At 40.7% G+C, this 24,985-nt stretch overlaps 1 protein-coding gene across 1 annotated transcript in view; it reads right to left on the bottom strand.

Moving 5' to 3' along the window:
* Positions 1-6,536: 6,536 nt before the first annotated feature.
* SLC6A17 (solute carrier family 6 member 17) overlaps positions 6,537-24,985 on the bottom strand; it is a 67,472-nt gene continuing 49,023 nt past the window's right edge. The window contains exons 11-12 of the mRNA XM_051993086.1: positions 13,152-13,314; positions 6,537-11,857 (exon numbers count right to left, since the gene is read on the bottom strand). Of these exons, the coding sequence (XP_051849046.1) occupies positions 11,489-11,857; positions 13,152-13,314 (532 nt within the window). The 3' untranslated portion in view covers positions 6,537-11,488. The remainder of the gene's footprint in view (positions 11,858-13,151; positions 13,315-24,985) is intronic.

The following is a 24,985-nucleotide window of genomic DNA, read 5'->3' on the forward strand; positions in this document are numbered from 1 at the left end:
GTCTTGGGAAGGGAAGAAGTAAGGGAGGGAGAAAGAAAAAATTTTGCAACAAAAAATCTTACAAAAATAAGTGCATTTGGAAAAAATAAAATATTGAGGGAAAAATTTTCAGAAAATTGTTAAACATTTTTACCAGCTTACCATTGTGTTTTAATACTTGGAATATATTTGCATTTTTACCAAAGGGTGCTTTGTGTTGCCCCAAGAACACAGAATTTGGGATCAGAGCACTTGAATTTGGATCTTAGGTCTACTACTTAGAACCCATGTAACTTTGGAACAGTTATTTCCCCTTTTCTGGCCTCAGTCATTTCTAAGACTTTTTGGAAGTAACTCAAGTAAAGAATGATGGTAAAACTTCTGAAGATGTTCATGCATACATTTCTAAAGAATCCTCAAATTTCCATTTTTCCTTTGCTGTTCAGATTCACTCGCCAGTCAGCTACAAGCATTTATTAATTAGATGTTTACTATATGTTAGGCATTATGATAAATGTTAGGGATGCAAAGAATGGCAAAAAATATTGTTCCTTCCCTAAAGGAGCCCACATTCTTTTTTTAGGCTATTTATTTTTAATACACATTGTTTTATGAATTGTGTATGGAGAGAAAAATCATGAGAGAGATAAAAAAAAACAGGAAAAAAGAAGTGAACATAGCATGTGTTGATTTACATCATCTCCTTAGTTCTTTTTCGTGGATGCAGATGGCATTTTCTGTCCAAAGTCTATTGGGATTGTTTTGGATCACTGAACCACTGAGAAGAACCAAGTCTTTCATAATTGATCATTGTACATCCTTGCTGTTATTGTTTAGTCTTTCATAGTTGATCATTGTACATCCTTGCTGTTATTGTTTACAATGTATTCCTGGTTCTGCTTGTTTCATTCATCATGGGTTCATGTAAATCTTTCCAGGCTTTTCTAAAACCAGTTTGTTCATCATTTTTATAGAACAATAATAATCCATTACCTTCATGTACCACAACTTGTTCAGTCATTCCCCAATTGATGGCCATCCATTCCTTTTCCAATTCTTTATGATTTCTTTGGGATACGGACCTAGTGATGGCACTGCTAGATCAAAGGATATGAACAGTTGTATACCCTTTGGGTATAGTTCAGATTGAGGAGTCATATTCTATGGGGAAGACAACAACATGTAACATGGTATATAAAATTATACAGTATATAAATGAGATGTCATCAATCAATCAAAAAATTTATTAAGCACCTACTATGTGCTAAGCTAAGATAGTCCTTGCCATTAAGGAGTTTCCACTCTACTGGGGAAGGTAGTGCTATAGTACATACAGTATAAATGGAAGGTCATCTCAGAAGGAAGATCTTGGGTAGGGACTACTGGGAAAATCTTCTTTCTGAAAGTGGGATTTCAAGTGAGTATTGCAAAGAATCACAGGTAAGTAGGGCAAACCATCGAGGTCTAGGGATCAGAACAAGACGCAGGGAGAGAAGACCAAGTCCCACATGGGATGAACAGCAAGCAAGTCAATGCTTCTGTCTTGCAGAGATGTAGAAGGAATCAAGTGTGAGAAGACTGGAAAAGTAGGATGGGACCAGTCTGTGAAGGGTCTAAAGACTCAAACAGAGGGTTTTATCTTTGATTCTGGAAGTAATAGGCAATCACTGGAGTTGAATGAATAGCAAGGGGGTGGGGAGAAAAGGGTCACACAATCAGATCTTCAATCTACTGATTGGATACTTAGATTCCTATGTTTCTGTGGTCTTGTGATCTTTTAGGGTTTCAACTTACCCTTTAGTTTCCTAGGATGAGAGGGAGATGGGCATGAAGAAAGCTTGATTCGGGAACAACCAAGGCTAATGCTTAGATGTAGAAAAGGATTGGAAATTTCCACAGACTTTTCTCCCCTCTGGTGGTCATACCTGAAATAACTTCTGCCCCTGAAATCAGAAGAGAGCTGATCCAGAGCCTGCCCAATCACAGTGTTATCAAATTTTGGCACTAGAAGGGACCTCAGAGGCTATCTCATCTAACTTAAACCAGACAAAAATCTCCAGAGTAAAATAATAAAAATAGTTAACATTTATATAGCTCTTTAGGGCAGCGAGGTGGCACAAAACATAGAATTCTAGACCTGAAGTAAAAAATTTTTTTTCATCTTTATGAGCTCAAATTCAGCCTCAGACACTTAAGAGCTGTATGATCCTGGAAAGTCACTTCACCCTGTCTGCCTCAGTTTCCTTATCTGTAAAATAAGCTGGAAAGGGAATCACAAATCACTCTAGTATTTTTGTCAAGAAAATCCCAAATGGGTTCAAGAGGAGTTGGACATAACTGAAAACAACTGAATACTCTGACAAGGGAAGGCGATAGGATGGATAAGAAAAAAGGGAAACCCCAAAATTGTGCCACAAAAGTCAGACATCACTGAAACGGCCAAACAACAAAATGGCACTTTAAGATTTGCAAATCACTTTACAAATATTATCTCTTGTGATTGTCACAACAACCTTGAAATTACTATTATTATCTCCATTTTGTAGATTGAAATTAGGTGATTTATTCAGGGTCATAGTAAGAAGCTTAGGACCAATTTGAACTTAGGTTTTCCTTACTTCAGGCCCAGTGCTCTATCCACTCAACAAATGGTCATGCTGCTTCTGTTTGAAGATCTCCAGGGAGAGTGAACTCACTGTTTTCTGAGGTAACATGTCCAAAAGTTGAATATGTTAATCTTAATATCAAAATGTTTTTCCTCACATCAGCCTGAAAACTGTCCCTTTGAAATTTCTATCCATTGGCTCTCTGTGACCAAAAAAACCAAGTCTGATCACTTTGGAACATCCATCTGCTATTTTCCATTGATGAGTTCTTTCCAGGGCCTTTATTTGGGGGAAGGACCCACCAGCCATGCTTCACGCTGACTCTCTTGCATTTTGCCACCATAATCCAGTTGCCTTCTCAACTTGGAACAATTCTCTACCATACTGGGTTTCTTGTTCCATGTTGATTTCCTTCCTGGGCCCTCGTTTAGGGACAGATCTAGGTTGACCATGCTTCATTTTCATTTTGCTGGCTGTTCTTCTGATTCTCTAGACTTTGCTACCATGCCTTTGCAGAATGTGTTCCCATTTGGATACTTCCTCAGTATCCTTTTCCAGCTCCCTTTTACATATTGTTATATATCTCCATTAGAATATAAACTTCTTGAGGGCAGGGATTGTCTTGCTCTCACATATTAAGGGCTAAATAAATGATTGTCACTTTCTGATTGCCTTTCCTTCGTGATAGCCCTTCAAACACTTAAAGATATTGATCATATCCTCTTGAGTTTTCTTTTTCACAGGTTAAAAGTCCATTCCTTCCATCAATCTTTACATGTCATGGACTCAATGTCCTTCACTATCTTGGTTTCCTTCATCTGAATGTTTTTTCATTTACTCACAATCTTCCTAAACTGTGATGCTCAGAATTGAACTCAATAAACACCATAAACCAGATAACCTTGGAGGATCCTTAACTCCTGCCCCTCCCATCTCTACCCTGCCTGGTTGTTATGGTTACAAATACTTGCCTCTCCATCATATGGTACCTGAGAGGCTTCATGCTTCCTACCCCTGAATTCCTGGAGAAGGATCAGGTAGAAAGCAAAATCTGTTCTCTCTAGCTCTGATTGATCTCAGTGCTTGGCTTACAAGAAGTGCTTAATAAATGCTTATCAACTTGATATTTTCTCACAGATTAGAAATCCTTGGAGAAGTGGCTCTTCTCCAATATTAAGTATCATTTCTCAGCCTACACTTATATCTGGCAGGTCAGGCTATTGCTACACACATGGTCTACTAGGATTTCTGCAAAGAATTGCTCTCTCAGCTTGGTGCTGTAGTGCATCCAGGGGTCCTCAAACTTTTTAAATAGGGGGCTATTTCACTGTCCCTCAGACTGTTGGAGGGCCGGACTATAGTAAAAACAAAAACTTTGTTTTGTGGGCCTTTAAATAAAGAAACTTCATAGCCCTGGGTGAGGGGGATAATTGTCCTCAGCTGCCGCATCTGGTTTGTGGGCCATAGTTTGAGGACCCCTGTCAGATGAGAGTATTGAGCCTGGAGTCAGGAAAACCTGGGTTTTCTGACCTCAGATGCTTGCTAACTGTGTGACATTGGGAAAATTGCTTAACCTTTGTTTTTTTATCTGCAAAATGGAGATAACAATAGCACTTACCTCTTAGAGTTGTTATGAGATCAAAGAAGATAATGTAGAAAGTGTTATTTATATATAAAATGCTTAAAACACTCTATCAGCGCTAGGCATTTATTGTTGTTATTCAGTTCTTTTTCAGACATGTATAACTTCCTGATCCCACTGGGGTTTTCTTGGCAGGGGTTTGCCACTTCATTCTATTTTGCAGATAAGTGAACTAAGGCAAATAAAATTAAGTGAGGGTGACATAAGCCTGTAGCTACAGGCAGATTTGAATTCATAACAATGAATCTTGGATTCTGAGTCAAGGCTCTATGAACTAAGGTGCCACCTAGGTATTTATGTATTATTATTATTATTATTATTATTATTATTATGTGTTTTTGAGGCAATTGCTGAGGGTCACACAGCTAGTCAGGGTTAAGTATCTGAGGCCATATTTGAACTCAGGTCCTCCAGACGCCATCTAACTGCCCCCAATCTATGTATTTATTATGGTATTCTTATGAACAATATAGTGATATATGGACTTTATGATTGCAAAGTGGATTCATGACTGGTTTTTGAAGGATAGGCACTGTGCCCATGATTTCAATGTTGCAGAAAACTCCCAGATCAGAATCCCTTTACCAATGCCAGTGGGCACTTTCTCTCAAATTTCAGAGTAGTAAAGAACATAGATCTCTGCTCCAGACCCAGTGCTCTATCCACTATTCCACCTGGCTGCCTCCCAGATAATAAATGGTAGAGCTAGAATTCAAATTCAGATCCTCTGAGTCATAACCTAGCTTTCTGTCTACTGTGTCATGCTGCTTCACACAGGACAAGTGGGCCGTCTCATCAGGTTTAGCAGACCAGGTAGGTTCCATTATTATCCCCATTTTACAGATGAGGAAACTGACAAAAATAGAGGTTAATTGATTTGACCAGAGTCACACAGCTATTAAGTGTCTGAGGTAAAATTTGAACTCAGATCTTCCTAACTACAAATCCAGCACTCTATTTATTGTACTATCTAGCTGCCCCTTTTATCTAAATCGATATCTTGTGCTCTTCCCAGAAAGGTGCAGGAGAGTGTTGGGGAAATTTTCGAAGGGAAGTCCTTTGATTATTTATTTAATCATACTCACAGGATGTCCTTTACATTACTGCTTTTGTGAAAACACCAAATGGATAGCTGTTTTTCAGATGATTCTAATAGAAGTAAAATAACAGTCCTTCCTCCTTCTGTCCCAGACTGACCACAGCTGGTGTGTTGATTTTAACTACTTGAAGATTGACAGATATTAACTACCTGAAGTGTAATAGAAGAGGAACCAGAAATGTGGAGAGATCTTCATTGAAGGAGCTGGGAAGATTGAGGGGGGCCTATGACTGCTACATTTACATATTTGAGGTAGTCTGTAATAGAAGAATTAAGTTTACTCTACTTGATCCCAGAAGGTAGGATTTGGGCTCGATATAAATAGAATCTCTTTTGCATTTTGAGTTTGAACAATTCTTGGGGGTTCCTGCCAACTCTAAGGGTGGATGATAGTTTGCAATCAGCTGTAGGGGTGATGGAGGCATCTCAAAGCTCCAAAGCCCTTGTCCCTGCAGCCTTGTGGGAAGCCGGGGGCAAGCAGAGACCCCTGCTCCACATTCACTGCATGGCTCCTCTCATCCCACCTTCTTTTCTCGTAGGATCACAGATTGAAATGAAAGGGACCTTAAAGGGCATAAAGTTGAATTCAGAAAAGGTTTGTTTTTTTTTAGCTCTGAGTCACAAATTCATGGCTTCCCTTGCTAGACCCCTTCTCTCCCTAGTGACTTTCTCCTGAGGCCCCCATTTTGGAGAGGGGCCCAAGCTGACCATCCTTCATTTATCTCCCATTTATTTCTTCAAGCTTCACCTGTGGTCTCCCTCTGAAATTTTCCTCAGTGATTGGGGCCTTTTCTCCCTGTAGCATCTCTCTGACACTGTCTCCCTTCTGTTTATCACCTTCCCACATTAGACTGTAAGCTCCTTGAAGGCAGGGACTGTGTTTTGGCTGTATCCCAGAGTTTAGCATAGTGCTAACACGGGAGTAAATAGTTAATGAACGCCTGTTATTGTCCTGATTCCTGGCATTCTATTCTCTATATATCTTGGCTCTGGCTCTTCCCTGGGTACAGATTCCTCCAGAATCCCTCCCAAACTTTTGAGATCCTTCCCTTTAAAGCCAGTACTTTAGTACTGCTTATCAAAAAGAACCATTACCTTCTTTACTCTATTTTTCAGAACTTTCCCCTAGAACCTCCACCCTTCTCTCTACCCCCGAGTTCTCTCCCAATCCTTGCCCACCCTCCAAGCAAGAAAGCAAGTCAACAAGAGCTTGGTAAGAACAGATACTTTATTGTGCCCCGTGGTGACGGTGGCAGGGGGTTCAGAGGAACTGCTGTGTTCCCTCCTCCTGGACTAGGGCAGTTTTTAATTAGATCTCTGACTGGCTACATCATGGTGGGAGGGAAAGGGAAGGGATGATATGTGCTGAATTAGATTTAAACTTTTACTAGAAAACAAAGTGGCTATACATTGTGTGCTTTATCGAACTATCTGTACAATGGAACCTGGGCGAGGAGACAGCGGCCTCCAGGTGTCCTTGAGAACTGTCCTCTCAATCCCAGTCCTATGTTTTCACTCTAATTGGAAGACAAATCTGACCCCCAGAAGCCCAAGGACTAGGAGAAGAGCTCGGGCTCTCCTGGGGGATTTGCTTGCTAGTTCTCTTCAGGAAATCACTTTAGCTGCTGCCAGGCTGTGCAAAGAATTCTGGGCTAAACTCGGTATCTTAAGCTGAGAAAGGACTTTATTTTAGAACATTTATTGAGTTGGTGGGAAGGAGGTGAGGAAATAATGCGTGTTAAATTTGGTAGCCTTCTCACCCTGGGAAGTGGGCAGGTGTTAGATATTTCTGAGAGGGAGAACAAATGTCCCACATTCAAAGCAGGTGGGCAAGGAACAATGTTGGAAAGAGTTGAGGGATGGGGTGGTGAGTTGGAATGTTGTGGCCACAGGGACCAATTAGTAATACTGCAGGCAAGCATTGGGGGTCAGGACCACCAGCAGCTTGTAACAACAGCTCCCAGGGCACAGATTACATAACTAACATCAGACTCACTTCCCAGGGATTGTCCCAGCACTATGGGGAATTTATTGCTAGAAAGCAAAAGCTGTCTGGGCCAGAAGCCTGCCCACACCTGCTTGGGCCCACCTGGCTCCTGGAAAGGATGGTTGAGAGAAGGGAAGTCTCACCCTACCCAGAGCCCAGCTGCTTCCATCCAACCAACCTGGTCTCTTTCACATTCATATGAACCTTAGGGGAACTTAGCTGGGTGCTTGGCCAGAAGGATGGAGGAAAAATCTCCCTGAGCAAGAAGCTGGTAATGGGAGCAGGAGAGGAACCAGGGTTTTGCTCAACTCCTGCACAGTCTTTCTCCCTGTTCCCAGAGGTGGACTGGGTGAGCCTGCCTGCTCATACCAAAGGAGGGTCCTCCTGGAAGATTGTGAGAGTAGAAATAATGGGAATCAGGAAGGGTTTTGTTTGAGGCCCTCTGGTTACCTTAAGCTTCTTACATATGAATTCTGGTCCCTTGATAAATGTTTTATCAAGTCAAGCAATAGTTAGGGAAGTTGCAATGAAGATACAAAAGGCATTCCAATCCATCCCCCCACCTTCCCCCAATTCCAACATGGGCCCCCATTCCCATGAACTAGGGCTCCGGAGGCTAGTCTTTCACCCTTATCACCCAAATTATTTTGCTCCATTAAGAAGAAAAATTGGAATTTTGGTTAAAGACAGTCTGGCTGCCTCTGTACCTCACCCATCCCAGTGCTTTATCCCCAGTAAGCATGAGGGCACCCCAAACTGGAACACTGAAGAATCTAGAAGAACAGCAGAAATTCCCTCAAGTTGCATCCCATATGTTCATGCAGGCTAAGCTTATTTCATTGTCAGCATCAGTAAGCACTGAGGCAGGGGGATAGATGAAAAGATCTCCCCCAGCCAGCAACATCAAGCGGTTTCTTCACTGATTTAAAAGGGACTTGATGAACTTAATGGGAGCACCTAAGTTTTTCATGGAAAGTGTCAGGGTTTCTCTGCCCCTTTTCTGTTTCTGAAGAGTGGCCAGGATGACAGTGGCTTGTTCAGCTCTGCCTTATTTCTGCTCATCTATGAATGCAAACCATTTCCAAACACATGGAGTCCATGGAGCTCCAGCTCACTCTGGCTACTTACAGAAAGACAGACAGAAAGACACACATTACCATGGGGGAAAATTCACTCTGTAGCCTAAGGCCTCTGTTGTCCCAAAGCAGAAAACTAATAGGTAAAGGGTACCCCCACCGGTGGGGGCCTTTTCTTCCCTCATTTCCAATATATTAATCCAAAGTCTAGTGTGGGACAGTAGCAGGCAAGAGTGGGTAAAAGGCCCAGAAAAGCAGTAGACACAAGGAATCACAAATCCTAACACATCTGCATGGACATCCTACTCACCTAGCAAAGGAGCCCTATGCCTAACATACAGTAACAACACAGCTGGAACTTAGCCCCAGCCTACAGCAAATTATCACAACACTATACTGAACCCCACATAAAATGAAAGAGTGTTTCCCACCCACCCAGCCCAGTGCCCTGCCCTTACAGGCTGTCAGGCTGGGTCTGACCCAGCCAAACACTAAAAAAAATTATAAATATCAAATATACAATGAAAATATATCTGTACAGCACTGAGGATGAAAATAGTCCACTAATCACTGCTTTGGGCTTCTCATTAAACAGCATTTACACGGACATGTACAGCTCCTATATACAATAGAAATAGAATATATAGAATATTATATATATTATATATATAATGTATTGTCTCTCTTGGGTTTTTAAATTTTCCTTTTCCCTACCTAATTTCACTTAATTTAACAAGCTCAGGGCAAAGGTGGGGGTAGGAGGTAGGAAGAGGGGGAATAATCAGTCTCTAAGAAGTGAGAGTACCACAAATTGGACAAATTCATTCATACACTCACCCCACTTTGGAAATAAGGTCCTCTCATACAGGAGGCCCTAAGAGGATAAGGAAAAGGCAAGGAAAAAGCAGCAGCAGCACAAAAGAAGAAAGAATGGGCAGAATGGAAAATGAGAAAAATGGAAGGGGATGGAAGAAGAGGGGACTCTAGGCTCAATCTGTCCTCTCCCAATCCTGAGTGAAAACTTGGCCACATCCAGGGGAGGTGTTTCAAGGTTCTCCTTCTAGGGACCTGGACCAAGCACTGTTGCCAGGGATGCTCACCCAGAAGAAGTTTCTAAAGGCAAATGATCAGTTTCTAAGCCAGGGGAAAGTTTGGGGGACAAGTCATTCATTGAATAGTTCTCAATTCAATTCTGAAATCCTTAGGGGTGTATTCTTCATTTATACAGCTACCAGAATCCCTTCTCCCCAGGACCATCACAGGATTGAGAGCAGGAAAGAACCTTAGAGGTCACCTAGTCCAATTTTGCAGATGAGATATGGGAGTGGTAAGAATTGAAATCAGGATTTGATTCTGTTCAGCAATCCTGATTCCTCTTGGGGATGGCTAGACAGCAACCAGGTCAGTTGAGATGAGAATACTGGATGAGGGCCAAGCAAAGAACCCCAGAGGAGTTCTGGGGGATCTGTTTGAGCTCGATTTTCTAAGTCACTTAACCTCCCCGGCCTGAAGGAACCCATTCATTCAATAATTCATCAGGGCATGATCTCTGCTGCCTTAAAGCAGGGACTTAAGAGGTTTAAGAATAGTTTTTAAAATAGGAAGGAAAGGGAAAGGGGAGAGGGGAGAAGTGCTATGAGAGGTGGAAGAGAGTCATGGTGATGGAGTGGCAGGGTGGGGGGTCACTGGAGTTGCCGTTGGGATTGTGCAGATAGAAATTGTGCAGGGTGGGAGTGGCCATCAGGACTGAGGAGGCAGTGAAATTGAAACTCTTTACCCCAGACCTGAGGGCTTCTCCATCTTGTGCCTAATTAACCAACCATGGGCAAGGCAGGTACTGGGCCAGAGCCCCCCTACAATCCTAGGAGCATAGAGAATCCCGATCTCAGGATCCTCCTGCTCCGGAGGAAGTAGCTGCCAGTGGAGAGAAGGACTGTCCCCTGCCTAGAATGATGGGGCAGGGAGTGGGGAAGGGAAGGGAGGGAAAGGAAAAATTGTGTGCTTGTGAAAACAAGTTGGGGAGCAGCCTTCTGCCCCCATTCACCTCACTCCCAACTGTCCTTGCTCCCAGAACTAGAGAGAGTCAGAGGTCACTCCCCTCAGGTTTGACTCTGAGCTAACAGCAAAACATTCCCAGGCTGAGACTCTGCCCTGGGCCCACTCAGGGCTGAGGAGACAGCCAGCAGGACAGATGTGTCCATGTGTACACACACATGGGAAAAGCAGCATCCTACTAATAGCTCACCTTCTCTGTTCTTCCCCACATCGGGGAGAGACCTTATACTGGTCCCTGAGTGAGATCCCATACACTTGCTTCTGGGTCTGAGACACAGCATTGAAATCCATTCATCCTCAATTCATCACTTCCCCCTTTCACCCCTCCCCGCCAGCATCAGGCATGAGGGGGGCTCACTACCTGAGGCTCCACAGGAATTTCCCCACCACCACCACCTTTTTCATAGAAGAAAAAACCTTAGAGGCCTCCAATTGGCTGCTGAGAGCCAGGCCTGAAGACAGACTTTTAGCCCTCCTTCCCTGAATGTGTCTATTGCGGAGTATCCTTCTCCCAGATCATCAGCAGGGCAATCTGCTGATCCCAAGAGAGGAAGCTCCAGTCTTATTGCCTCATCAAGCTCTGTCCAGGTAAGGAGCAAGAAAACACCAAAGGAGAGAGACAATCCGAGGTGGCAGAAAATAGGAGAGGTGAAAGGGATGCCTCAGGAGTCGCCCTAAATGGCTGCCAGGCAGGGAATCCAGATTCCTGAGTCATCTCTGACACAGCCACCACAGCACCTAAACTATCGTGATGGCACCTCCTAGGGTGTGTGATTTGGCTAGAAGTATGAAGGGGCCAGATGGACTTACAGAGACAGGCAAACATGGGAAGAATGGGGAAGAGAACATACTCCCAACCCCTTGTTCCTTACACCGAGCAAGGTCCCAGGAATGATCGATTCTAAGAGGCAAGGTGGTGGTTCTGAGAACCCAAGAGCCAGTAGAACTGGGGATGGTACCACCACCAGTCAGGAATATGGGCAGTAGGAGGGCAGACCAGAGAGGCAGGTGAGGGATGGAGAATGGAAAGAAGAGTGACCGAGGTCACAGCTCAGATTCAGGGGTGCTGGCCAGCAGATATCCACTCCCGTAGCGTCCGTTAGGGGCACTGCTCATCTCCAGGGGGGACGTGCTTCCTGGGCCAAGGTAGGAGCGATGGGTGGGCATTGGGGAGGGAGTCTCGCTGGGCATCTTGCTTAGGATGAAACGGGTTTCATCGTTTTCTTCCAAGTTGGAGATGTCCTTCATCATCCGGCCCTTCTTGTAGGAGACAGACAGGGTATTGGAGCCATCTGAGAGCAGGTGGAATTGGCGGAGGATGAAGACCACAGGGATGGGCAGAGTGGCTAGTACGATGAGAGTGATCAGGATAGCCATTGCCCAGTTGGGGAAATAGAGGTACCGTTCTGCAGCCTGAGAGGAAGTAAGGGGAAAACATCCTAAGTTAAAGCATCAATTGGATGGCCACCCTGACCTGGTTCTATCACTAGGCTAGAGAAATGGTTTCTCTCTGACCCTTCTCACCAATTCCTGTTGGCACCCCAAGGCGACAAGGTTATCTTTCTTTCCTTGTGCCCTTCCATGCCATAGTATTGAAGAGACAGATCACAGCCCTTGACATAGAACCATAGTTCTAGAGTAGGAAGTTATCTCAAAAGTCACCAAATTCAACTTTCTCACTTTACAGATAAGGAAACTGAAGCCCATGGAAAATAAATGTAGAAAAATATAGAAGACTTCTCTGAACCTAGAGCCTAAAGTGATCTGGGATTCATTCCATCTGATGTAGCTGCTGATCTAGAGAACATACTTGATTGTTTCTACAATGATCAGCAGAATATTCAACCAAAAATAATGCTCTGAATCAGGGTGTCCTTTGATCATTCTAGAGGTGATAATCCAAAACTGCTGCTGAAAGGTATTAAATAAAAATATTTTTTCTTTGTTAATGGAAATTGCCTCAAAGGGAACGGAAATGTTATTTTAACTTTCTTGGAATATTATATCAAATGCCAGAATTCTACTTCTTGTAATAGAATCAGGACATGTCTCAATTCGTTCAAATAATAAAAAGCTATTAAGTTATTATTCTGAATTTGAACAAGAAATTTTTATACTTTATGAATTTTATCTCATTTGTCCCATCTCTTTCTCTTTTCCTGACCCTTCTTCTTTTGCCCTGAAAGAAAGAAATAGATGGTTTTGATTGTAAGTTTTAGAAAAAATTACATTACTTTGTTTACAAGAGCCACCATTGGAAAATATAACTGAAAAGAAAGGTAAAAGGGTGACATTTTTTTTATGTTGGCCCCTGAACAAAGTATCACCTTTCTTATTTATAAAAGTTCAAAAACCTCCCAAACAACTAGGCAGTCATGGTCATCATTTGAACTTAGGCTCTCTGCCTCCAGAACTTTTAAATGACCCACCCTATAAATGACAATAGGCATTTATTAGAGTGGACCAAGAATCAAGAGATCTGAGATCTAACTTTGGCTCCACTGCTAACCACAGTGTCAGTCACTGTGATTAACTAATATGGCCTCTTTGGGACCCAGTTTCCCCAGATCAAAAGTGGCACATAAACTTCCTACCGAGAACAAATAAATAGGTCTTGGAAAGATATTGACTCAAGAAGTATCCATTGGCTCTAATGTGGTCCTGCCCTTTGGAAGGCTTGAGGAAAGGTGACCGGTTCTCTCCTTACCTCCTCCTTGATCCAGGCACTGTAACCTGGTGGGGTGACTCCCAGCTGGATAATGCTGGCAGTGGTGAGAATGGCCATGCACAAGGGGGACACATACTTCCACATGTAGAAATAGAACTGGTAGGGCCGGAAGCCCAGCATCTCTGTCAGCTCCTGCATGAACCTGGCAAGGGAAGAAAATAGAGAGGACAGGAGGAGATGGGGCAAGTGTTCCACCACCAGCCCAGAGTCCACAAATGCTTGAGAGGGTATTTTTCATCACACAGCTCAAGGACAAGGAATATTCTCCCCCATCCTTGAGCTTCCACATTTGTCTGGCTCAAAACTCATCATCAGCAAGACTTTTTCTCAGTTAGCTCTTCCCTATTCCTGGAGGTAGAAAGCCACTCCATCCCTTTCTGCTCTCTCCTCAACTCTAATCAAGCATAAAAATCACACATTCTCAGGACCACAGAATGAATGTCAGAGCAGAAAGGATCTTCATAAATCATCTCCTCCAATGTTCTCATTTAACAGATGAGCAAACTGAGGCCCAGAGAAGTAAAATGGCTTGCCCCAAAGATTCCCGCAGGCAAAGGACAGAATCAGGATTTGAACTAAAATGATCTGAAGTCAAGACTTTTCCAATTGGTTCTACATTATGATATAATAAACATTCACACCAAAAAAGTTTAGTTTACTTCAATATCCACCAACTAATCCCCCCCCCCCAGGTACAGAGCACTATATTCTTGAAGACAGAGTTTAGTTCAGATGTAATTCCTTACTTAGGAAGCTTACAATCTAAAGCATATAAATACCTAAATTAAGAATGGGACATAATAATAAATTTGTAAATTAGATACAAACCAAGAGCTACAATTCTTTACAACTAGATGAGTCAGGGAAGAGAGATGGCATTTGAACTGGAATTTATAGGATGTGTAAGATTAGGGTCTTCTATCTAGAGCTGGAAGAATTAGGAGTAGGAAAACGGAAATATCCTGATTCTTAGGTTCACTGAAAATTCTTCTGGGATATTTTTTTTTGTTCTCCATTCACATTCTTAACTCAGAGTTCTATACATAATAATAACAATATCTAGCATTTATACATTACTTTTAGGTTTGCAACCCAGGATGGATGTCCTGATCTCCATCTGGCACTCGTAAGTGTCTGAAACCAAATTTGAATTCAAACTTTGCTGACTCCTGGCCTAGTGCTCTAGCTACTGAGACACCTTTTGATGTTGTTTGTTGTTAATTTATTTTGGTACGGTCTGGTTCTTCCTGACTCTATTTGGGATTTTCTTGGCAAAGATAATGGAGTGGTTTGCCATTTCCTTTTCCAATTCATTTTACATTTGAGGAAATGGAGGCAAACAGGGTTAAGTGAACTTGAACTAAGAGTCACACAGCTAGTAAGTGTCTGAGACTGAATTCACACTTAGGAAAAAAAGTCTTCCTGACTCCAGGCCCAAGATTTTATCTACTAAGAGCCACCTAATTGCCTCTAATATAATACACAATATATAATAAAACAGTAAGTCTTCCATTCTTCAACAATGAATTATCAAGAATTAAGTGCCCATTATGGCCAGATCCTATGCCTCCATGTAAGGAGGAGAAAGAAACCCAACCACATCTTTAATTCCCACCAGCTATACTATTTGGCTATTATTCCACTATTAAAATGTTGGCTCACAAGAAAAGCTCATCTCCAGGAAACTCATCATCCCATAGATTTCTTCAGTATCCTGTTCCACTCTAATTGGAGGACTGGAGGAAGGGGTAAAACAATTTCTCCAAACCCTCCAAATAAAGAGAACTCAGAAATCCAGTAAGTCTTCATTTTTTCAATAGCTGTCTCAGGATTCTATTCTACCATTATCATATTCCTGCACCCCAGCACTACATGCTTCCTTTCTCTCCCCAGCTTTTAGCTTCTTTTTGCATGTTGTGTTCCTCCATTAGACTGTAAGTTCCTTGAGGACAGGGCTGGTCTCTTCTTAATGTACCCCCAGCACTTAGGACAGTGCCTGGCAAATAAAATTTAATTGGTTTGTATCATGTTGTATTATATAGTTACAAAGACAAAGATGAAACAGTTCTTGCCTTCAAAAAGCTTACTTACTAACCAAAGGAAAAAACAATGTATATTTGTTTATATCCAAGATATATTTTAAAAATTACAAAGTATATCAAATTAAAAAGCCTTTGTACAAACAAAACTAATGCAAACAAGATTAGAAGGGAAGCAACAAACTGGGAAAACACCTTCACAGTTAAAGGTTCTGATAAAGGCCTCATTTCCAAAATATATAGAGAACTGACTCAAATTTATAAGAAATCAAGCCATTCTCCAATTGATAAATGGTCAAAGGATATGAACAGACAATTTTCAGAGGATGAAATTGAAACTATTACCACCCATATGAAAGAGTGTTCCAAATCATTATTGATCAGAGAAATGCAAATTAAGACAACTCTGAGATACCACTACACACCTGTCAGATTGGCTAAGATGACAGGAAAAAATAATGATGAATGTTGGAGGGGATGCGGGAAAACTGGGACACTAATGCATTGTTGGTGGAGTTGTGAACGAATCCAACCATTCTGGAGAGCAATCTGGAATTATGCCCAAAAAATTATCAAATTGTGCATACCCTTTGATCCAGCAGTGTTTCTATTGGGCTTATATCCCAAAGAAATACTAAAGAAGGGAAAGGGACCTGTATGTGCCAAAATGTTTGTAGCAGCCCTACTTGTAGTGGCTAGAAACTGGAAAATGAATGGATGCCCATCAATTGGAGAATGGCTGGGTAAATTGTGGTATATGAATGTTATGGAATATTATTGTTCTGTAAGAAATGACCAGCAGGATGAATACAGAGAGGACTGGCGAGACTTACATGAACTGATGCTAAGTGAAATGAGCAGAACCAGGAGATCATTATACACTTCGACAACGATATTGTATGAGGACATATTTTGATGGAAGTGGATTTCTTTGACAAAGAGACCTAACTGAGTTTCAATTGATAAATGACGGACAAAAGCAGCTACACCCAAAGAAAGAACACTGGGAAACGAATGTGAACTATCTGCATTTTTGTTTTTCTTCCCGGGTTATTTTTACCTTCTGAATCCAATTCTCCCTGTGCAACAAGAGAACTGTTCGGTTCTGCAAACATATATTGTATCTAGGATATACTGCAACATATCCAACATATAAAGGACTGCTTGCCATCTAGGGGAGGGGATGGAGGGAGGGAGGGGAAAAAAATTGGAACAGAAACGAGTGCAAAGGATAATGTTGTAAAAAAAAAAATTACCCTGGCATGGATTCTGTCAATATAAAGTAATTATTAAATAAAAATTAAAAAAAAATTACAAAGTAATCTTGGCATAGGAAAGTACTAGCAATTTAGGAGGATCTGAAAAAGCCTTGTGTAGGATTTTTGGGCTGAGCTTTGAAGACACACAGTGATTGCAGAGGTAAATGGATAGGCAATGTCCCCAGGCAATGGGGGTATAGTTTGTACAAAGACATGTAAATAAAATTGTGTTTGAAGAAGATCATGGTGGACAGAAGACTTAGTGTATTATTATATATTGTATATAGGCTAGGTGGTTAAGTGGGTAAGTTTCCTTTCTGGGAGCTCCTTGAATGAAAGAAATCACAGTTTTTGTCAATTCTCACCCTCCTATCCCCCCTCCAAAAAAAAAAAAAAACCTATATTGAGCTATGAAATCTGGGACTCTACACTGAACTGGCACTAGCTATTTGTGTGAGATATCTGGGGCCAAATAAGTATCTTCACTGGAAAAAATGAGGAAGGTAAATCTAAAGGATCTTTAAGATGTCTATTAGTCCTAATGCAATATTCACTTACTGCTTCCCAAACTGTGTATTCATTCCCAAATTCTGTATTCATTCATGGTCTCTGGAGTCATCCCACAAAGAAAGTCTGAGAATTCGCTTTTTCATTCCCATTCTTCTTCCCATCTAGTTAGTATAAGTTCTACATTATGCACAGTTATAACAGGCTATTATCACAAGACTGTATCTACATATACCTCCCTAAACTTCTCTTCCCCCTGAGCTGGTGGAGCCAATAGCTGCCCTTCCACAGTCATAAAAAGGCGATTCATAGTAGAAAGTAGAATGGAAAAAAATACTGGATTTGGAAACAGAGGTTCTCAGTAAGAGGCTCTGGGTTCTGACACCGAGATCTGTGCAACCTTGGACAAGTAATTAAACCACTTATTTTAAAGAAATAATTGTTTATTGAGCACCTGTAAGGTACTATACTAACCCACTGGGGTCATCAAGTCCTACAAATCAGGCAAAACACAGTCCCTCTCAAAGAGCTCTCCATCCAATGGGGGAGGTAACATACAAGCATTGGACAAACATTTATTAAAATGAGGAGGCTGGACCAGATGGCTTCTAAGATTTCTTCTAGATGGAAATCGAATATCAAGTTTGTACAGTCTCAGATGCCCTCTGCTGTAGAAGAGTGAAAAGTACAGTCTCCCCAGAGCCTCCCAGGTTGAATTGGACAAATATTTATGCAGCAATGGATGAGCTTTAGTGGGCTAAGTTCAACAGGAGCCAACAATAAAGCTGCATTAACAGTAGTAAAGGGGAGGCCAGTACCAGCATAAGTTTTATCAGGTTACAAGTTCAATAGGAGCCAATAATAAGTTTACATTATCAGAAATACAGGGGATTTTGTCGTGGACACAACTGTGAATCAAAGTCAAGTTTAGATCCTGGCTTTGACTCTACCTCTGAGTAAGTCACTTTAATGTTGGGCACTGTGCTAAATCACTGAGGGTACAAAGATGGGCAAAAGGTAGTGCCAGATCCCAAAGAATTCAAAATCTAATAGAAAAGGTAACATGCATACAATTATGTACACACAAGATAGAGAGAAGTTGAGTTGGGGTTAATCTCAGAGGGAAGACATTAAAACTGAAGACTAGGAGGATTTTCAGCTTCTTGTAGAAAGGGAGACTTTAGCTAAGACTTAAAGGAAGCTACAAGGTGAAAATGAAGAGAGAGAACATGCCCTGTGTTGGGAGAACCTGGGGAAAAGCTCCAAGTTAGGAGATGAAGTGTTTTGGGGGAGGAATAGCAAGGAGGTCAATGTCCCTGGGTTACAGAATATGTTAAGGAGGAGTATCGAGAGTATAAAAGGAATGGGAAGTAGGATGTACACATATATTTTTTTTAAATAACTTTTTATGGACAGAACCCATGCCAGGGTAATTTTTTACGCCATTATCCCTTGCACTCACTTCTGTTCTGATTTTTCCCCTCCCTTCCTCCACCCCCTCCCCCAGATGGCAAGCAGTCCTATATATGTTAAATAGTTACAGTATATTCTAGATACAATATATGTATGCAGAATCAAACAGTTCTCTTGTTGCACAGGGAGAATTGGATTCAGAAGGTATAAATAACCCCGGAAGAAAAACAAAAATGCAAGCAGTTTATATTCATTTCCCAGTGTTCTTTCTTTGGGTGTAGCTGCTTCTGGATGTATACATATTTGATCTTGGACGCAATAGGGACCCAGTGGAGTCTATTGAATGGGATAGGAGGGTGTGATGTGGTCCAACTTTAGGAAGATCAATTTGACAGCTGATTGAAGGATGTATTGCAGTGGGAAAGAACTTAAGGCAGGCTCATCAGTCATCAAACTTTTGAGATAGTCCAGGAGCGAGAATTTGTATCAAAGTAATGGCAGTATCATAGGAGAGAAGGGAGCTTATTTGAAAGAAGTTACAATAGGAAATAATAGGAATTGACAAGAGATCATGCCTAAAGTAGAATGGAACCACAAAGACAAAGCAAGTCCTTAGGATTTTTGTAAACCATAGATATGAAAGCTATACAGGTCCAGAAAAAGGGAAGAGATAGTCCCATAGAACCCTAAACTAGTGAGACCATATCTATTACGCACTGAGTTGATTTCATACTTACAGAATGCCCTGTGATTCATAAAGTGCTTTCCTTATTTACAATAACCCTAAGTGGCAGTCTTCAGCATAGTGCCTGGCACACAGTTAAGTAGGTGCTTAATAAAATATCTGCCTATTTAAAGTAGTATTTTTTTCTATTTTACAGATGAATAAACTGAAACCCATCTTTAAATGTGTAGTTTATATTCCTAGCTATATAAAAAAATGCTCCAAGTCAGATTAATCAGAGAAATATAAATTATGACAACTCTGAGCTACCACTACACACCTGTCAGATTGGCTAGAATGACAGGGAAAGATAATGCGGAATGTTGGAGGGGATGTGGGAAAACTGGGACACTGATACATTGTTGGTGGAATTGTGAATGTATCCAAACCATTCTGGAGAGCAATGTGGAACTATGCTCAAAAAGTTATCAAACTGTGCATATCCTTTGACCCAGCAGTGCTACTACTGGGCTTATATCCCAAAGAAATATTAAAAAAGGGAAAGGGACCTGTATTGCAAGAATGTTTGTGGCAGCCCTTTTTGTAGTGGCCAGAAACTGGAAACTGAGTGGATGACCATTAATTGGAGAACGGCTGAATAAATTGTGGTATATGAATGTTATGGAATATTATTGCTCTGTAAGAAATGATCAGCAGGACGATTTCAGAAAGGCCTGGAGAGACTTACATGAACTGATGCTGAGTGAAATGAGCAGGACCAGGAGATCATTATATACTTCAACAACAATACTATATGATGATCAATTCTGATGGACCTGGCCATCTCCAACAATAAGATGAACCAAATCAGTTCCAGTAGAGCAGTAATGAACCGAACCAGCTATACCCAGTGAAAGAACTCTGGGAGATGACTATGAACCACTATATAGAATTCCTAATCCCTATATTTTTGTCCACCTGCATTTTAGATTTCCTTCCCAGGCTAATTTTACAGTATTTCAAAGTCCAATTCTTTTTGTATAGCAAAATAATTGTTTGGACATGTATATATATATATACATGTATAAAAACAAAAGGTTTTTAATTGTCAATGCTGAAAAATTATCCATGCAAATAACTTGTAAATAAAAAGATATATATATATATATATATATATATATATATATATATATATATTATATATATATATATCCCATGCATATAACTTGTATTTTTTTTTTATAAATTTTATTTTATTTAATAATAACTTCGCATTGACAGAATCCATGCCAGGATAATTTCTACACGACATTATCCCTTGCAATCGCTTATGTTTCGTTTTTTCCCCTCCCTCCCTCCCCCCCGCCAGGATGGCAAGCAGTCCTATATATGCTAAACATGTTGCAGTATATCCTAGATACAATACATATTTGCAGAACCGAACAGTTCTCTTGTTGCACAGGGAGAATTGGATTCAGAAGGTAAAAATAACTCGGAAGAAAATCAAAAATGCAAATAGTTCACATTCATTTCCCAGTATTCCTTCTTTGGGTGTAGCTGTTTCTGTCCATCATTTCTCCAATGAAACTCAGTTAAGTCTCTTTGTCAGAGAAATCCACTTCCATCAGAATACATCCTCATACAATATCGTTGTCGAAGTGTATAATGATCTCCTGGTTCTGCTCATCTCACTTAGCATCAGTCCATGTAGGTCTCTCCAAGCCTCTCTGTATTCATCCTGCTGGTCATTCCTTACAGAGCAATAATATTCCATAACATTCATATACCACAATTTACCCAGCCATTCTCCAATTGATGGGCATCCATTCATTTTCCAGTTTCTAGCCACTACAAACAGGGCTGCTACAAACATTTTGGCACATACAGGTCCCCTTCCCTTTTTTAGTATCTCTTTGGGGTATAAGCCCAATAGAAACACTGCTGGATCAAAGGGTATGCACAGTTTGATAACTTTTTGGGCATAATTCCAGATCGCTCTCCAGAATGGCTGGATTTGTTCACAACTCCACCAACAATGCATCAATGTCCCCGTTTTCCCGCATCCCCTCCAACATTCATCATTGTTTTTTCCTGTCATCTTAGCCAATCTGACAGGTGTGTAGTGATATCTCAGAGTCGTCTTAATTTGCATTTCTCTGATCAATAGTGATTTGGAACACTCTTTCATGTGAGTGGTAATAGTTTCAATTTCTTCATCTGAAAATTGTCTGTTCATATCCTTTGACCCATGCATATAACTTGTAAATAAAAATGTGTGTGTGTGTGTGTGTGTGTGTGTGTGTGTGTGTGTATAAAACTAAGGACAAAGACTTAAAAAATAAAAATAAATAAATGTGTAATTTGGAGCAGTATATTTTAGGAAAGTACTATAAAATATGGAAGAACATTGACAAGCTAGAGTGGGGTCCAGGAAGACACACATATAGTGGGAGTACTAGACTGTTTTGTATGAGGATTGGAAGAGCAAAGACTTGGGGGTGGGAGGATGTGATAGCTGCCTTCAAGTAATGATGATAACAACAGCTGAGATTTAAATAGATTTAAAGATTTGCAAAGGACACATGTGCTTGATTCTTACAACCTTGACAGTTAGGTGCTATTATTATCTCTATTTTATTAGGAAATGTCAGAGTCAAGATTCAAATTCAGATCTGTTTTGACTCCAGGTCTAGTGCTCTTTCCTTTGGATTACACTCCTTTGGATTATGCTTAGTCATAATAGCCATCTAATTGCCAAGAGGACAATTTAAATTTTACATAAGAAAGGACTTCCTTACATGGGGATTTGAGAGTGAACAAGATTCTCTATATTTGCCAATCTCATGGATTTCCATGGTTTCAACTGTCACTTCCATGTAATCATAAGAATTTTTCTATGGAGCTTTAAAGAGAACAAATTCTTTCTCTCACAATAACCTATCAGTTACACAAATAGTCTTCTTCTTCTTCTTCTTTTTTTTTTTTTTTTTTTTTGGAAGCAGCAACTGAAATTCAGAGTTTGCATGACTTGCTCATAGTTACAGCATCCCTAAGTGCTGGGGTCAATATATATAAACCTGGTTCTTTAGCTTCTAAGTGGATAATGTTTTCCCCTTTCCTATATATTACATCACAGAAATCTATAAATCTTTGGCCCTGACTTCTCTTGCAAGAATGTCTAACTGCTCATAAGACATCTCAATCTACATGTCTCAAGCATTTCAAATTCAATGTGTCCAAAAACCAAGCTTATTATATTTTCTCCTAAATCTACTCCTCCTTAACTGTGAGAACTGAGTTAGCACCCTGGAAACCTTAGAATCAGCCGGAGTCAGGATAAGTCTTTATTCTTGGTCTTTAAGGGTAGAAGGGAATTGGATGGACACAAGATCTCCACCACTTTCCTTCTCTTCCTCTCCAGCCCAAAGTGACTCTGGTTAGTCTTACTCCACCCCCTAGTCCCTCCTACAATTCTCTGTATACACCAAAGTACTGAGCCAGCCCAGAATAGTGGGAAGGCCATTTTCCAAGCATATTCTAATAGAGTATTGTCCAATAAGTAATTAGCCTTAAGTGCTCGGTTGTCCAAGTGCACCTACTCAGAGTTTCAGCCCTTTACACTTAACTTTACTATCAGATATTTCTATCAGTGACACTACCATTACTGAATATCTCATGTTCAAAATGTAGAGGTTATCTTTTGTTCTTTCTTCTTTCAGTTACAGTCTCAAAAATGGCTCTTGTGCTTATTTCTTGCTCAATATTTCCATAGACACTACCTCAGTAATTTCTTGACTAATATCTGATTGGACTATGAGAGGTATTCCATTGAGCTGATCTTTTCAGTATCTTGATCAGAAAACACAGATGGCCAATGACCCGTCCAGGATTGAGTGTGAAGAAAGCAGACTCAAGAATTTGGGAAATAATATAGTACTTTAAGCCCAAGCTGCTTCCTGAAAGAATAACCCATCTTTTGAAACATGAATAATCTTCCATGGAGTGGATAGTGAAGTGGATAGAGAGATGGCTTTGGAGTAAGGAAGACTCCCTTCAAGACTTTCCCCTTAGCTGTGCCACTCCCAGCAAAACATTTAACTTCTCTCTGCCCCAGGCTACTTTATAAGACTAGAAGTTGATGATATGGTACTAATCTTTATCACTAGAGGGAGCTTCTTTCTCATTTAAGAATTCCCTTTCCAGTAAAATCCACTCTATTCTTAGAATCCATTCTCTATTCTTATCCTATTTTTTAATGATTCTGTAGAATTGTAAATCATGGAACACTGCAATCTTTGAAGAATCAAAGTCATGGGTGATCCAAAGAGCAATAGATATATGGTGGATGTAATGGGCTGCAACATTACCAATGAAGACTTATCCATAAAGAAAGGCATAAACATCATCATCTAAGAGCAAGATAACAAGATATAATTGAAGGAAATCAGACAACCTGAGTTCAAATCCTAGTTCTACCACTTAGCACCAATGTGACCTTGAACAAATTATTTTGTCTCCCTGGCCTCAGTTTCCACATCTGTAAAATGAATGAGTTGCACTACATAGATCTAAGAACTTTTCCAGCTCTGAGTATATGATCTTATGAGATTGTATGATCAGAAAAGTGAGCTAATCATGTTAGCTCAAATCAGCAGGTTAGGTGTTCCTATATATCAATGCCCACCTTTTCAATTATTCATCATTTTTTCAGAAACATCTGACTCTTCATGGCCCCTTTTAGGGTTTTCTTGGCAAAGATAGTGGGGTGGTTTGCCATTTCCTTCTCCAGTTCACTTTACAGATGAGGCCAAAAGGGTTAAATGATTTATCCAGGGTTATACAGCTGGTATCTGAAGCCTTATTTGAACTCAGGATGATGAGTCTTCCTAGTTCCAGGACCAGTACTCTATCCACTGTGACACTTAGCTGCCTATGTGTACCCTAGCAATGCCAAAATGTCCAGAGGAAGACTTCTAACATATTGGATGGTCTTGCAATGGAAGATTTATGAAAGAATATTTATGAAGCATGAGGAAGTATAAATGGCAGGGAGCAGGAACCACTAGAAAGTGGTCCCATATTGATGAGATTTAAGACTCTTCAGGGGTCATTCCGTCATGGAGCAAGAATTCCACTCTATAATGCTTTTGGCACCTCATGGCTGAGGAGGTTGGTAGAAGATTATAAAGATATGAAGAGGGTGGTAGAATTACATGATATGAACTTCTGAGCAAAAAAAGATACTGAGTAATTTTACTAGGACAATGGTTTGGAAAGGGGGACGGGGAGGAAAGAACATGCTGACTTTTCCTTTTGGCCCTGTGAGGAAGGTAGAAGGACTCAAATGGGGGCCTGGCTAACAACAGAGAGATTTTCCAAGTATGTAGCATCTCTGAGAGAAAGTCAAGTTTTCATTAATTTGAAGAGGGTGTGTAGGCAGAAAGCAATGTAAGAGGAACGGGATTGGTTTTCAATAGCCTAAGGCTCTAAACTCTAAAGATTCAGTAGAAAAGAGAAAGAGAAAGGGACTGGGTGAAACTAGGGAGTAATAGGATTATTTTATATAGCTAGAGTGGGGAGGAGACAAAGTAGATAGAGCATTGGGCCTGGAGGCAGAAAGCTCTGAGTTCAAATTTGATCTCAGACACACATTAGCTGGGGACTCTGGGAAAGTCACTTCACCCTGTTTCCTCCTCTGTAAAATGAGTTGGTGAAGAAAATGGCAAACCACTCCAGTGTCTTAGCCAAGAAAACCCCAAATGGGGTTCACAAGAGTAGAACATGACTGAAATAACTAAGCAATAACCATGGATAGGGAGGAAATTGAGAGGAACTAGGCAGTGTTGGGGTTAATTTATATTAGAATTAGAGTAGGGAGGAGACAAAAAAGGGCTAGGAGAAGGTGTTTTGTTTTTTCCCTTAGAGCAGCAA

Source organism: Antechinus flavipes, chromosome 4, assembly GCF_016432865.1.
Source record: "Antechinus flavipes isolate AdamAnt ecotype Samford, QLD, Australia chromosome 4, AdamAnt_v2, whole genome shotgun sequence".
NCBI lineage: Eukaryota > Metazoa > Chordata > Mammalia > Dasyuromorphia > Dasyuridae > Antechinus > Antechinus flavipes.